The sequence below is a fragment of the Nasonia vitripennis genome, chromosome 1 (genome assembly GCF_009193385.2).
Source record: "Nasonia vitripennis strain AsymCx chromosome 1, Nvit_psr_1.1, whole genome shotgun sequence".
In the NCBI taxonomy this organism is placed as follows: Eukaryota; Metazoa; Arthropoda; class Insecta; order Hymenoptera; family Pteromalidae; genus Nasonia; species Nasonia vitripennis.
In genome coordinates this window covers 31635035-31648357 of record NC_045757.1, presented here as the reverse complement: position 1 = coordinate 31648357, position 13323 = coordinate 31635035, and the positions used below count along the sequence as shown (strand labels likewise).

The 13323-nt window shown below is 40.5% G+C and overlaps 1 protein-coding gene across 6 annotated transcripts in view; it reads right to left on the bottom strand.

Moving 5' to 3' along the window:
* Nucleotides 1-12953: 12953 nt before the first annotated feature.
* LOC100116528 (glutamate receptor 1) overlaps nucleotides 12954-13323 on the bottom strand; it is a 332198-nt gene continuing 331828 nt past the window's right edge. For 4 of the 6 annotated variants that reach the window (XM_016981060.3, XM_001600948.6, XM_031921250.2 and 1 more), the window contains exon 19: nucleotides 12954-13152. In XM_016981060.3, the coding sequence (XP_016836549.1) occupies nucleotides 13078-13152 (75 nt within the window). In that variant the 3' untranslated portion in view covers nucleotides 12954-13077. The remainder of the gene's footprint in view (nucleotides 13153-13323) is intronic. The other 2 variants (XM_008216851.4, XR_512977.4) reach the window with 2 other exon arrangements.

Sequence of the window (13323 nt, the reverse complement as noted above, 5' to 3'; positions counted from 1 at the left end):
TAAACTAATTATAGATCGAATACGTGCATGACACTTAAATAGGTGTAAATTGTGGTTAGAGATTTTCTCAAATCCAGCAAGATCTACTTAAAGTATACCTGTAGGTGTATTATCGCACATGAAATTACATCAAGGAACATGCGAGGAGATTGATACTAAAAATAATTAAATTTGAATAAAAATATACCACCTCCCGATCGCACACATACATCGCTGCGCATTATACAAGAATATTTATAAGCCTATATAGCGGCTATAAAAGTCCAAAAGTGCTCCTGCGAGAGACATTCTTAAATGCAGGCTGGATTTTTTATCTTTGGAATAAGTAGTCATCAATCTTCTTACTTCCGTTCCTTCCATTTAATAAAAATCGTGCGCGGCTACAATATGCAATTTGAGTCTAAATGATTCTAACATCACGCACGCCGTATTCGACCGAAGAAAAATGGATCCAACCTTGGCAAACACACGTGAAAATAACGATTTAAAATGCAATCCTACGCACAACTCGGAATATTTTACGATGCAAAAGTACTTAAAACATGTGTGCAGAAATATAAAATCTATTTACATTGAGTTTCAATTTTGAAGTCGATGTGTGTGTTGCGCAGTTTGGAGAAATGCTTTAAAAATTTACATAACACTTGCCTTCGAGCACCTTTCCGAGCCTATACATTTTAAATCTGTTTTATGTTCGTTCCCCGGGATATGTATAAGTCATGTGACTTTGCAATAAAATGCAGTTTCCGGTAGGTACTGCGCCGACAGGAATACACGATTAAAGTAGCAGAGGAAACCAACCACTATCCTACTACTTTTTTTTCATACATAATTCAATCTCAACATTTCAATTAATTTCCCGCCGAAAGATCTTGTCCGTTTCTTCATTATGCTATACGTATCCCTTAAATTCATAATCTCACCGAAAGTATCGACCGCAGATATCCCAGCGAACTACGTAACTTTTTCTCTCTTGGCAGTGGTAGAAAACGATCACATAAAACGCCCGTTCCCGAATTCCAAAGGCGCAGTTCACATCTCACGTATAAAAGGAGAATTTTTCCGAAAAAAAGAAACAGAAACGAAGCGGCTTTTCCGGGCTGTGTGCGAGGTGGGGGGCTCGTAAAAAAGTCACGTTTTAGCGAATATCGATGCACCGAGCGTAGTTCGGCCGTGCCAACCAAAAATTCTATCCTACGCAGAATGGCAGGCAGGCAAGCAAGCAAGCAGGAAAGGTCACACAAGTAAATGGGTCGAACGTGCGGCAGTAGTATAAGGAAACGAAAAGCGGAAACGGCGAGCTACTCGCTCCTTTTTCCTTCGACTCATTTTTCGACTATTTTTCAGGCGAGTTTCGGGCTACTTGTGATTCAGGTGGAGAGATTGATCGCGAAAACAGAAAATTTCTCTCGGGCTTATATCAAGTGTTTTATGCGTAATACAAAAATGAGACTCGACGTCTTACTTATACACTCTCGCGAAGCATTAAGTATCCGACGAAAAGTAAATCTCTCTGGCGTGATATCCCTCAAGTTTAAGACGGGCGAGTAGTTTCAAAATTTCCAGCACATAAGTAGACGATACGGCCAACAGACAGTCAAGAAAAATCACAAGATATTCCCCCAAAGAAGTTACTTTACTCCGCACACATTCAAACTTTGGCTTCGGTACACGTAGCCGCGAGTGAGAGAGAGAGAGAGAGAGAGAGAGAGAGAGAGAGAGAGAGAGAGAGAGAGAGAGAGAGAGCAGACGAAGAAGGAACGCGGAGTAGGTGTACGTGGGTAAGGAAATGGCAAAGGAGAAGATAGAGGTGAAAACGTAGGTGTAGGTGTCGGCTTGTGCCGCATCGCGCATGCAAGGCGCCGCAAATGGCCTTGCATCGGAGTTTGAAAAGCAGCTCTCTCTCTCTCTCGCTCTTACTCTATTTGGGCCAAACTCCGTGTGCGGCGCGCCTTGCTCATTTCGCGAGCGCCACTATACTCCGTACAGCCACCCCCGCTTTGATTATTCTGAAAACGCTGCTTGCATCTTTCGATTTCGCGATCCCATTAACCGATAGATTGGCTCCCCCTACTTCCTCTCTCTCTCTCTCTTCTCTCCCTCTCTCTCTCTCTCTCTCTCTCTCTCTCTCTCTCTCTCTCTCTCTTCTTATTATTCCACGGAGAGACGAGAGGCTGTTTTGTTCCCGCAGAATCGAGTGTCGCATTAAAAAAACCGAGGCAATACCGCCGGCTCACTGATGCAGGAAATTATCGAGTTTTCAGGGTTGCGCGCTCCACGAAATGATGATGGCTGTGCCGGGGATGTGTACAGTATATAGCTCTCGCTCTAGATGCAATTTTGCTCGGAGCAGGCCACGAACGCCGAAATTTCAAGAAAAACTTCTTGACTCGTCAGATTTTTAAGTTTTTAATTTTTTAAACCTCCACCGCAACAGCGTGTATTTTTCAAGACGAGACATTGTAAACACCTCCGAAAAAACTGAAATTTAAATTTCATTCCCAGTCTATTTTTCACTCCCTTCTCGAAATTTCCGCTCGCATACGTGTGCAAATCACAATTTTTCAGCCGAGGGAATCTAGAGCGTCACTCGCGATTAAATTACACTCTAATAATTTCCCTTCAACGGACTCGGTTAAATTTGCGCCTAAAATTACACCCTGGCAGCAGTAGGAGCACTCGTGTGACTGCAAGAGGAAAGAGGGGGGGGGGGGTGGGTTGCGCGTCAGTCTGCGGCCGGCGATGAGGGGCATTGCTCGGATTCCGAAAATAATGAACCCACTACTCGACGCGGACGAATTGACCTCGTGAGAATCGAGTGAAAGAGGAAGTGTGTTGTCGTCGTCGTCGGCTCTCTTCACGAGGCATGAACACCTGACGTTTTCTAACGAACGCGCGTCATCGGCAGTTACGACGACGACGACGACTATAAGAGGAAAATCGTTTACACCGATTTGTGGGTGGGATCGATTTTCCGGTTACGCGGAGGCTTTCTATATTTCGAAAATCGTCAGAGGTTAAAAGCTGCTTAGGTGCGATGAGAGAGCCTGACGTGTATGCGACACTTCGCCTATACTATACCGAAAGGTTTAAAGCACGTGATTTATTTTTGGACTCGCGAGCCCGGCTTCACGTGTATTTTCGGCCCTTTTGATAACTCGCGCCGTGATATTTTGAGCAAACGGATTTTCATACAAATCCGCTCGGGCTTCCTGCGCGTCAGCGGGATGCTTGGTTCTAATTAAACTTTTGAAAAGATGTCGCTGCTCCACAGAAAATTTTAACATACATTTCCGCAGCGAGCTGTACATACAACAACCCATATATATGAAAGAAACGTCCCGGCAATAACCGAAAAAGCATATTAACTAAAAACCACCACCCGGTGTTCGCAAGCCTATACATATTTCATCCCAGCTGCGCGCGGAGCTTTCGCAAGCTCTCTCGGATCCATTTTCCTTTGTGCATCGGCCGGGGGAGAATCACCTCTGGGATCGAGTGCACACACAATAACAGCAGCAGCAGCAACAACACGGCACTGCACAAGCCAGCCGGGGTAGTTGGTCGGGTGCACCGGAGGGTGGCGCCAGAACTCGCACGGGCCACTTAGGTCAAGCGAGATGACGTCACGGGCACTGCCGACTGCGTCACGGCACGCGGAAACTCCCCACTCGCGCAGCTGATCGATGACGCGACCTTGCCGACCCTCGAGAGTCTCTCTCTCTCTCTCTTGCTCTCCGTACCGGGGAGAGAAGAAGGGAGGGCGGAAGGGAGGGGGAAACGGACCAGATCCTGTCCCAGAGCTCAAAGGGGCGGTGGCTGTTTCTGCAACCTGGCAACCCTGTCTATATTTAGAATCGCTCCGCTGCCGTTCTTTTACGCGCTTGCGATGCTCAGCCTCTCGTATACGTACACGCATCCATGTGCGCGCGCGCGCGTCGAGCCTCTTCGTCGATGTAGCGCTGCATAGAGGTAATGAATTTCGGGTTGCATCCCCGATTAGCGATTGTGATTCTGATTGAATACACCGCTCGCTCTCGCGCGCTAATAAATCTCGGCCCCAGCTCGACAAGTTGCATAATCGATCGTCCATTATTTGTTGTCGAGACCGCATCGCTCATCCGATAAATTGGCTCCGCACCTGTTAATTACCAATATTTGCGGAAGCCTCGTTACGGGATTCCGGATCATCGCACGCAAGCTTGCCACGACACAAATCTTAGATGCAAGCTTGAATTCAGTGTGTGTGTGTGTTTGCAATTGACCGTTGCGCGTATACGGATCGTTAATTATTTACACGACAGTTCTAACGGAGCATCCAAAGGGATAGGCCTACGGAGGCCAATAACCGTTATCACGGCTCCAATAACAAACTAATTAACTCCGGCTCTCTCTCCCTCTCTGTGCATACACGCATACACTGTTATGCATTCATATCGACAGAGCCATAAACATTTTCGATCAGTATATATACGTCTCTCTCTCTCTCTCTCTCTCACTCTGAGGTATATAGGTTAACTGCTCAATCTGCATCGTCGTACGCGAGGGTGACAAAAGCATAAAGTTTAGCGCCGTATGCCCTCCTATATACTTTCGCCTGCGCTGCAAGCAAGCGTCCTTGGCTATTTGTTTGGAAAATCTGTCGATCAAAGGGTTATGCTAAAGTTACGGGCGGGCAAAGGATGGCTTTTTTGCGAGTTTTCCTTGGGAAAAAAATGCGCTTGCTTGCACTCTGCTCTACTTGTTTTTTTTTTTCGTCGAAAATAAACAGACGACGTTGCTGGAAGATTTTTTACACGAATATCGGTGTTTGCGGGACTTGCCTTCTGTTTATACTGTCCGTATGTATATATGTGAGTTTGTGCTAGGCTTTTGAAAAAATTGCAAATAATTAATCGATTTTAGAGCGCATAAAAGCTCGCGCATAGACCATAGTAAATAAACCCTATATCAAACTGCAGATATGAACATGACAGATTTCACGTTAAATAATCCAGGCTGTGCGGTCGCATGCGTCGTTAGCAATTATCGATTTAATTCGATATTGCAGAAGCTCTAATGATATTGATACAGAGCGTTAGCTAATGTTTAGTTCAATGATCGTAACGTAGATAACGCGATGTGCAACATTGAGCGGTATATTATAATAACGTCGCGCCATTAGCGGCTCAATTCACCCAATCCATAATGCACATCCAAGCTACTATTACATGAATAACTTCGAAATAAAAGTTAATGTATAAAACGCGAATTGGGATATTTAACGAAATACACAAACACCGCAATTCAGGCTGCGTTCGCGGAACATCGACAAATCGACACCCGTCTCGTCGACGATCGCCAAAAAGGCCGAACAATCATCAGCCGCGCTGACTGGCCATTGTAAAGCGCCATTGGATCGAAATAATACAGAAATGCGCATATTAATCCCAGAGGCCCTGTGCGCGATCTAATCTCATCCGCTGCTTCTACGACCTATAGTCAACGCGCACACACATACATACAAAACGGCCTACATCGGGCCGGCGCGCGACGCGCGCTAATTAACATGAGAACAGAGAGAATAATTACCAGAGAGCCATTGAAATTCAGGCCCCCAGTGCGCGTTGCAGTGGTATGGCACACGAGAAGCGCACCAGCGCTCGCGCGCGACTTTCATTAATCACATGCAGAAGCGACGTATAAACTTCGCGAATGTCCGGCATCCCCTGTTTTCTTTTTTTGCCTCAGCGGCACCGGCATGGACTCTGCAGAAGAGAGAGAGAGAGAGAGAGAGAGAGAGAGAGAGAGAGAGAGAGAGAGAGAGAGAGAGAGAGGGAGAGTCGATGGAATATCCGCGGAGAGCAAAAAAGCCGAGAGGCTATACGAGGAGGAGCAAAATCGAAGATTGATTCGCCGAGCCTGGCAATTTAATATCTCTCTGCTGTGCGAGCTACCGTTGATTTAGAGTCTCCTGATGGCGGCTCGCGGATGTATGGCCCCAGCCGAACGCAAACACACGCCTGTTTGTTAATTAATTTAGCGATCGACTGTCCGTCTATAGGTCCGTAGGCTGCTGGTCATCAGTATTATCGATGAGACCGTCAGAAATCGAAAGAATAGGCCCAATTATTTGGGATCGTGTTCGCGTGAATAGAGAGATATAGAGAGAAAGAGAGAAGGGGGAAGTTATACCAGCGCGAAGCTCTTTGTTGAACTAACGATAAATTGGCACGAAAATCGTCGGTTTCGCTCGTAGTGTTTGCCGACGGATGCGCGCCGACGTTGAGGGATGAACGCTTTAGTTAGCGGTCGTTTGTTTTGGTTAAATTTTTGGCCGAGGAGAGCATTCGCATTTCGACTGATCGTCGAATTTTAATTAATCACGCTTTTTTTTGGCACGCTTGCAGCGTATGTGACGATGAATGTTGGATAAAGAAATGGTGAAATTGAGAATCAAAGGACGTTGATGCTCAGGTGCAAGTAGAAAAACTCCGGTTTAGTCAGACGATTTTTTAAGGAATTACGCGTTGCCGTGTGCTTGTCAGCTGTAAAAATCGTTCTCTGTATATCAACGTAATATTGAAAAGAAAAAGTCAAACGGGGTCAGATAGCATCGAAGGAGGCGCAAAAATCATCGGTAAATTGCACTCGTGAGATTTATTGCTAATTAGCGCAGTCTTGTTGGCAGTGTTGTAGTCTCCCCTTGTACGCGCTTCCTGGCAACACGATACTCGTATACACACGAGCCTCCAATCTATCATATGAAAAATAACTTCTCGCCGTACATCGAATACATTTCGATATTTTTCATTTGACGCACTACCCAGTTTCGAAATTATGAAATCGCCGGGCGGTTACACGAGCCAATGTATATGCCCTCCTCTCTCTCTCTCGGCTAATTTGGCCGAACATGCTCGGTGTACACGAAACAATTTCGCATCGCATTGATATAGTGCGTGTTTCTGTTATCGAGGCCGGGCCGCACGAAAACTAATTGATTAAACGCTGATAATGGTTTACGAGTTCGGGGGAGCAACTGGCGTTGCTGCTGCTACTTTGCGACTTGAGCGGGAATCCGAGGCGGTGTTCCATGCCGCGAACGCGCTAGTGTGATTATGTGATGAGAACGTTTAGTTTTTTCACTTACCTGCGTGAGTTGATGTTAACAAAGATGCGTTTTTCTTAAAAAGCTCGAATCAATCTCGTTGGAATGGGTACGCATACAGATGAACGTAATTCGGTGAAAATTTCAATAGTTGTTAAGTTGAGAATTATTTTTATTTTCAAGAGTTTGAGGCTGACTTATGTCTAAAAAATAATTGGACCATTGATGCTTTGAAATATACTTAAAAAAAAGACTTTGATTAATAAAGTAAAAGTCATCCATCATCACAAGAGCTTTATGAAGTTACAAAATAAAAAACATGCAGTATTCTTCTTTTAATAAGTGAATTGAGAAAGTATAGATAAGAAATCATAGGAGAACAGCATATTTGAAAAGTTTACACTGATTGTGAATACTTTATTACATTTAAGGCAGAAAGGAGTAGGAAAATGTAGCATTTTTAGAATAGTACGTCAGTTATTATTTACATTCAAATAAACGATCGTGTATTGTTGCAAATTCGACTTGGCTTACAAATTGTCGTGTCACTCGACATATGAGATTAGTTGTCGATCTTTATCCAAACAGATATATTCAATCGAGATAACTAGAGAGACTTGTGTATGTATTTTGTCGGTCGGAAGACATCTTTCATGCTTCAAATCTCTCTTATTTCAAAAATTCTCTCTACTTAGTATAGGAAAAGAAACGCGATCGTCTCTTTTCCAAGATATAATCGACTGATAATCGACTCGCGTTCGTTTGTTCCAGTACAGAGTTGTCGCCGCTTATTTTGCTTCGCAAATACAGTACCAGTCACAGAGCCTTGATCGATTGGCTTGTATCTCAGTATAGGGATCGTGACGCGTTAACGTCACTGATCAGTCTCACAAGGTATCGATAACGATTGTTTTGACCCTGCTTATTTCGTTTTGTTTCTTTCGATTTGGCAAAATGAGCAGATGACTTTTATTAATATAACGTATATAGATGCATACAAAAATTGTATAGTTTTCTTTCCTTTTAAGTTTCAAACAATTTTTATGCTTTACAAAATTCTTTCTTTATTGCTGCTCGTGTCAGAGATGGAGTGAACACTTCGTGTAGCATCAATTCAATTTTCGAAATCGACATCGGTAAAACTGGTAGCGACGAAGCATTTACTAATCATACATGAAAAATATTTATTAAAAAGGTAACAGTTGGTTTATCAATTGAAACATGAGATAAAACATTGTATCAATTCATTGCCCTCAAGAGCTGGTAATGCAACTTATTTGAAATTTTTTGTCGGATAACCACTTCATCATTCAGTTTTCATTTATAACGGGAGTTTATTATACAACAGTCGCTAAGATAGTACGTAGCTTTGCGAGTGTTTATTTCTCTGTATATTTCTCTGTGAATGTACACATTAAAATTCTCTCTCTAGGATTCCTCGATTCTTCAGTTGACACCTTAATTGTAGTGTACGCACCATAATTGTTATTGTTTTTTTTTTAATTTTCTTTATTGATTTACATCATGTATTACCTCCTTACCTTCTTAACTACTGTACTTTATTCGATAGTATCATTAATCGTAATAAGAAATTATGAAGATATGATAGATTTAACTCGTGTTATCGGAATAGCCTGCATATTTGACTACTACTCCTTTTTTTACATGCATTTGCTTATTTTCTTGATTAGAGAATCAATATAAAAATAATCACAACATTGTATAATTACAAAAGAAAACGCAGTTTTTGTTTTTTATTTATTTGTATTTCTTGTGTATATTTGTGACAAATACCGTAAGTTTATACGGATTACGATGGGTATACACTTTTATTATAAAACCTATTTTTTTTTTATTGTAAATTGTGAGCTTCTAATAACAACACTTTCAAATAAGTGAGATACTTGCAGGTTGAATGAAATATTTGCTTGTATCGATTTCTTATCGTCGCTGGTATTGGTAACAACAAAAATAGAACAGAAAATGTTTATTTAAATTTGTATGCATACATTTAACCTTCAAAAATGAGTATTTGTTTTAACAATTCGATAAACCACTCTATTTCGCTGCAAGTGGTATAGTTTAATTTTTATGATACTTTTTATTCATAAGACGCATGTGAACTTTATAAAAAGACGCTTTTTCCATACAGTAAAATGAAGGAAGCTTGTGGAAAGTGTTATATCGTATATTTGGCACGATGAAACCTCGCTTGGAAACTAGAACGTCATTAACGCGTCGGCGGCAGTGAAAACACGAAGTGGGTGCTAGCACAAGGTGATATTGCGAGAGAAATTGAAACTCACACACGCACGCGCCTTTTTTACTCACTTCTCATCGAACTGCGGTGGGTCAGATTGTATAAAGAATCGTCAATATATGCACAAAACGATATTTGTATTTTAGACGCGTTTAATATTTTTCCTTTTTCTATTACTTGTTTCGAATATAACACTCATAATATCAATTATATCTTAGTCGAAAGCTACTTACTTTCAGATTGTTTTATATTAGATTTTATTTCCTTACGAGAAGTTTTAACGAAAAAATAGATTTTATACAAATGATTATTATAAGTCGTCTCACGCATGCGTCAACAGTATTTTTGATCAAACTTTTCTTATGCGATTGCACTTTGCGATCCGAAACATTGTGTCGATTCTTTAATTGTAGATTGTATGAATCTTAGTTTTAAACAATTCGTCGTGGCTATTGAAAACCAGGTATGTAATATTGTATACCTAATACACTTTTTCGAAACCTATCAAGTTCTGAAAAACATTGTTTCTTATTTTTCATTTTTTTATAAGAAAAATAAATCTTCGTTAACCAACTTGAAAATGGAAGTTTTAAACTCATACGAGTATTTGCATACTGTTGGAGTACAAAATAATTAAGTATTACTACATAAATTGGTTACTCAGGTATCCTAAAAGTATAAAACTGCAGTGTCAGCGCGTTTTCACTATCGTATATTTGCCTCCATGCAACTTGTGCTTTTTTATATTAACTATAATGCGCTCATATATCATTAAAGTATGTGTAACGCAATTTTACATTTAACATTCAAGATAAAACTACAAAGACGTCCTCTGTGTCAATGCTTAATGCTATACAACTGATAAACCTCCCAGCTCTCATTAAAAAAGTAATTTTTATTGCATTTAGTATTTTTGTTGTGAATTTTTTTATTTGATCAGTTCGAAAATATTATGTACCATAAAATACTAAAGGCTCACAGTATAGTTATACTAAAAAAGTCTCGAATAATTATAATCACATCTTTCTAGAGAATATCGTATCATACCAAAGATTATTTAACATCTTAGCAAAGTGGTTTATGGCAGTTTCAAAGAAACATGAATTTGGTTCAAAGTGTTTTATCAAACATTCGAGATAACAAATTTCTTAAAACTAACCCTATATATATATATATATATATATATATATATATATACTTCAATTAAGATCCATTTTCAGTCGTTAGTCTAAAAGTTTCAAAAGTACCACGAATAAAGTTTGCTAACAACATTTCACTATTGCGGATTATTTTTAAAAAATAACCATATTCAAGATTAGTTTTGCTAAATTTGCATCGACGCCAAGGACAATTAGTCAAATGTTAAATTTATTTAATATTCACGCTCACGATTAAAAAACAATTTGTGGCGCTTGATTTTTGCACAATATTTCTTTTCTTTCACTCACGACGTCAACTTTTATTTTTTTATTACATTAGGATTTACAGCGATGGTATTAGTAATTGTGTTTGTAATAATCATAATGGAAATAATTGTAATAATAAAAGAATAATAATAATCCCCGTCGTAAATATATATATATATATATATATATATATATATATATATATATATATTCATATATATTATTCATAGCAATAACTATCCACAGTTAAGTTCCACGATTTGTCCGATTGGCTCGTAGAAAAAGCGCCGAGTCTTATGTGTTTTCTCTCAGTGTAAACTCCCGTGTTCTCATCAATTCCTGTGCGCGGAGTAAAGCAATGCCACTCTTGATTCGCATACGATATATTTCTTTTGGATTATCACTCAAATCTTACATCAGTTGCTCCTCAATTTGTCACATCGTCTTTTCTCCTCGTAACACAGATTTCGCGTGTCGTCAGGCATTATTACCTTATCTCACCCGTTAACACCTATGCGTATCCGTATACACTCTTCGCACACTAGCTCATTCGTTACCGCTTATGTATGTATAATTTTTATTATATACTTACACTCACACAGTTATAACAGTTAAAACAAAGTTGATTTTCTCTGTAAACGGGAGGCTGCGCTGATCTCGATATTACACAACACACATGCACCAACCCCAGGACCATCATTCTACGCCTCTTTGTTTAGCTTGAAAAAGTCCATTTTTTGATTCTTTCGTCGCACTTCGAGTTACTCGTGGTTTCTTACACTTAAGCTATTTACAATGTACAAACGAGCTCGAAGTTTCTACGACTCACTTGTTACTCATCACTATCATCTATTGTTATAATTATATATAGTTCTTAGTGGCGAGTTTCTTGAGCGATGCGATTGGCACGGCCTTGATTGAGTTTTCAGCTGCATCGAACGTTTACTTCAACGGATAATGAATGCGATTGATTTGACATTTGAAATTTTCTCACGACATCGATCGCTTAACAATACACTTTGGATTGTATTGTTGTATAACATGATTTTACGATGACGTGGGTCTTAATTTTGAGAGAAGAAATATTTTCATTATTCGTTTCAAGCAAACGAACGGCTTCTACTTTGTACTTTGGCTTGATTTGAGCTCGCGATTTCTGAGTCTTGTGATTTTTGGTCGTTTAATTTGATTGAGTTTGAGTAGTTTACCATCAAAATAATAACACATCTTACTATTTCCTTTGTATGCACTCGTTATTAAGGTAGCTTGATTTTAGATCAGATTGCGCGCTAATTTCAACATCAGTGTCACGTTTATCGTGCAATTTCGTTTAGTTTTCACTACCTAGATATCAAATATTGTACAGTCATTCTATCACTAGTTTTCATCTTTATTAGCCGTTTCTTTTACTTTATTGTTACAGGGATAACACTGATCGCGAAATTAGCTGTCAATCAAATCCGAGATAAAGTATTTATAGACTTCCAAGTTTTGTCACTTATTACGTGTTATTACATCATACCTAATGCATTACTAGATTCGAATTTCAAAAATATATATCATTTATTATAACACATCCTTTATACTGTAAACCATCGATTTTTGCTATTTTCGCTCGTCAATATACAAAAAATATTCATTCTTATATCCCTGTACATTATTTAAATATGTTGTTTAGGAACAGGATTGACCTCTCGAAACGCAAAAATTCAACTGAAAATCATCTCGCTATATAAGTATATCCAGTTTACACTCCACTGATAAAACATCCGTTATATATAGTACTTCTAACGCGTGTTCCAAATTAAAGCGAAATTCAAAATCCTTGCAAAGAAACCGAACGAATCAACAAAATCTCAGAAACTTGAGTAAAACCGAGAGCTCAAACCACGACCAAAGCCTTCACGAGCCGTCGTCCATGTCCTCGTCCTCACAGCAGCTGTAGACCTCGCACTCGTCGCCCTCGCAGATTACCTCCATATGCTACGAAACGTATTCGGGCCCATCGAGGCTATCCGCGTGTTGCTGAGTCGCTGCCCAGTATCCGGGCGACGCCGGAGCCCAAGGCACCGCGACGTCGAGCGTCGAGGCGTTCAACCTTTGCTGCTGCTGCTGTGGTGGTGGCGACGTTGGCTGCTGTTGAATGCGCTGCTTGGGTGACTTGGGCGGAGACTCGGCAAAGGTGACGCTGCGTCGAGGTGGACGTCGCGGGGGCGGCGGTGGTGGTGGCGTCGGCAGACCCGTGGGCGGTGGCGGCGTCGGCACCGAGATCGAAGGTGAGCAGCTGCTCTCGGCTATCGTGCCGAGACTACTCGCCGCGCTTATTATACCTGCGTGTGTGTATTGCTGTGCACCTGGTCGGCCTCGGCATTGCCAATCGCGTTCGCTGGAGTGTAGTACTGGAAAAAGTCGAGATCGTGGGCGGTTAGATTTTTAAATTTGCTTGGGGGATTTGCTGTAGTGCAGTGTGAGAATTTAATTTGTGTCTATTCGCTTTAGTCGTTATACATATAGTCATTTTATTATTTCAATTGGATATATTTCTGTTATCAAAATTTTTATGTATCGTA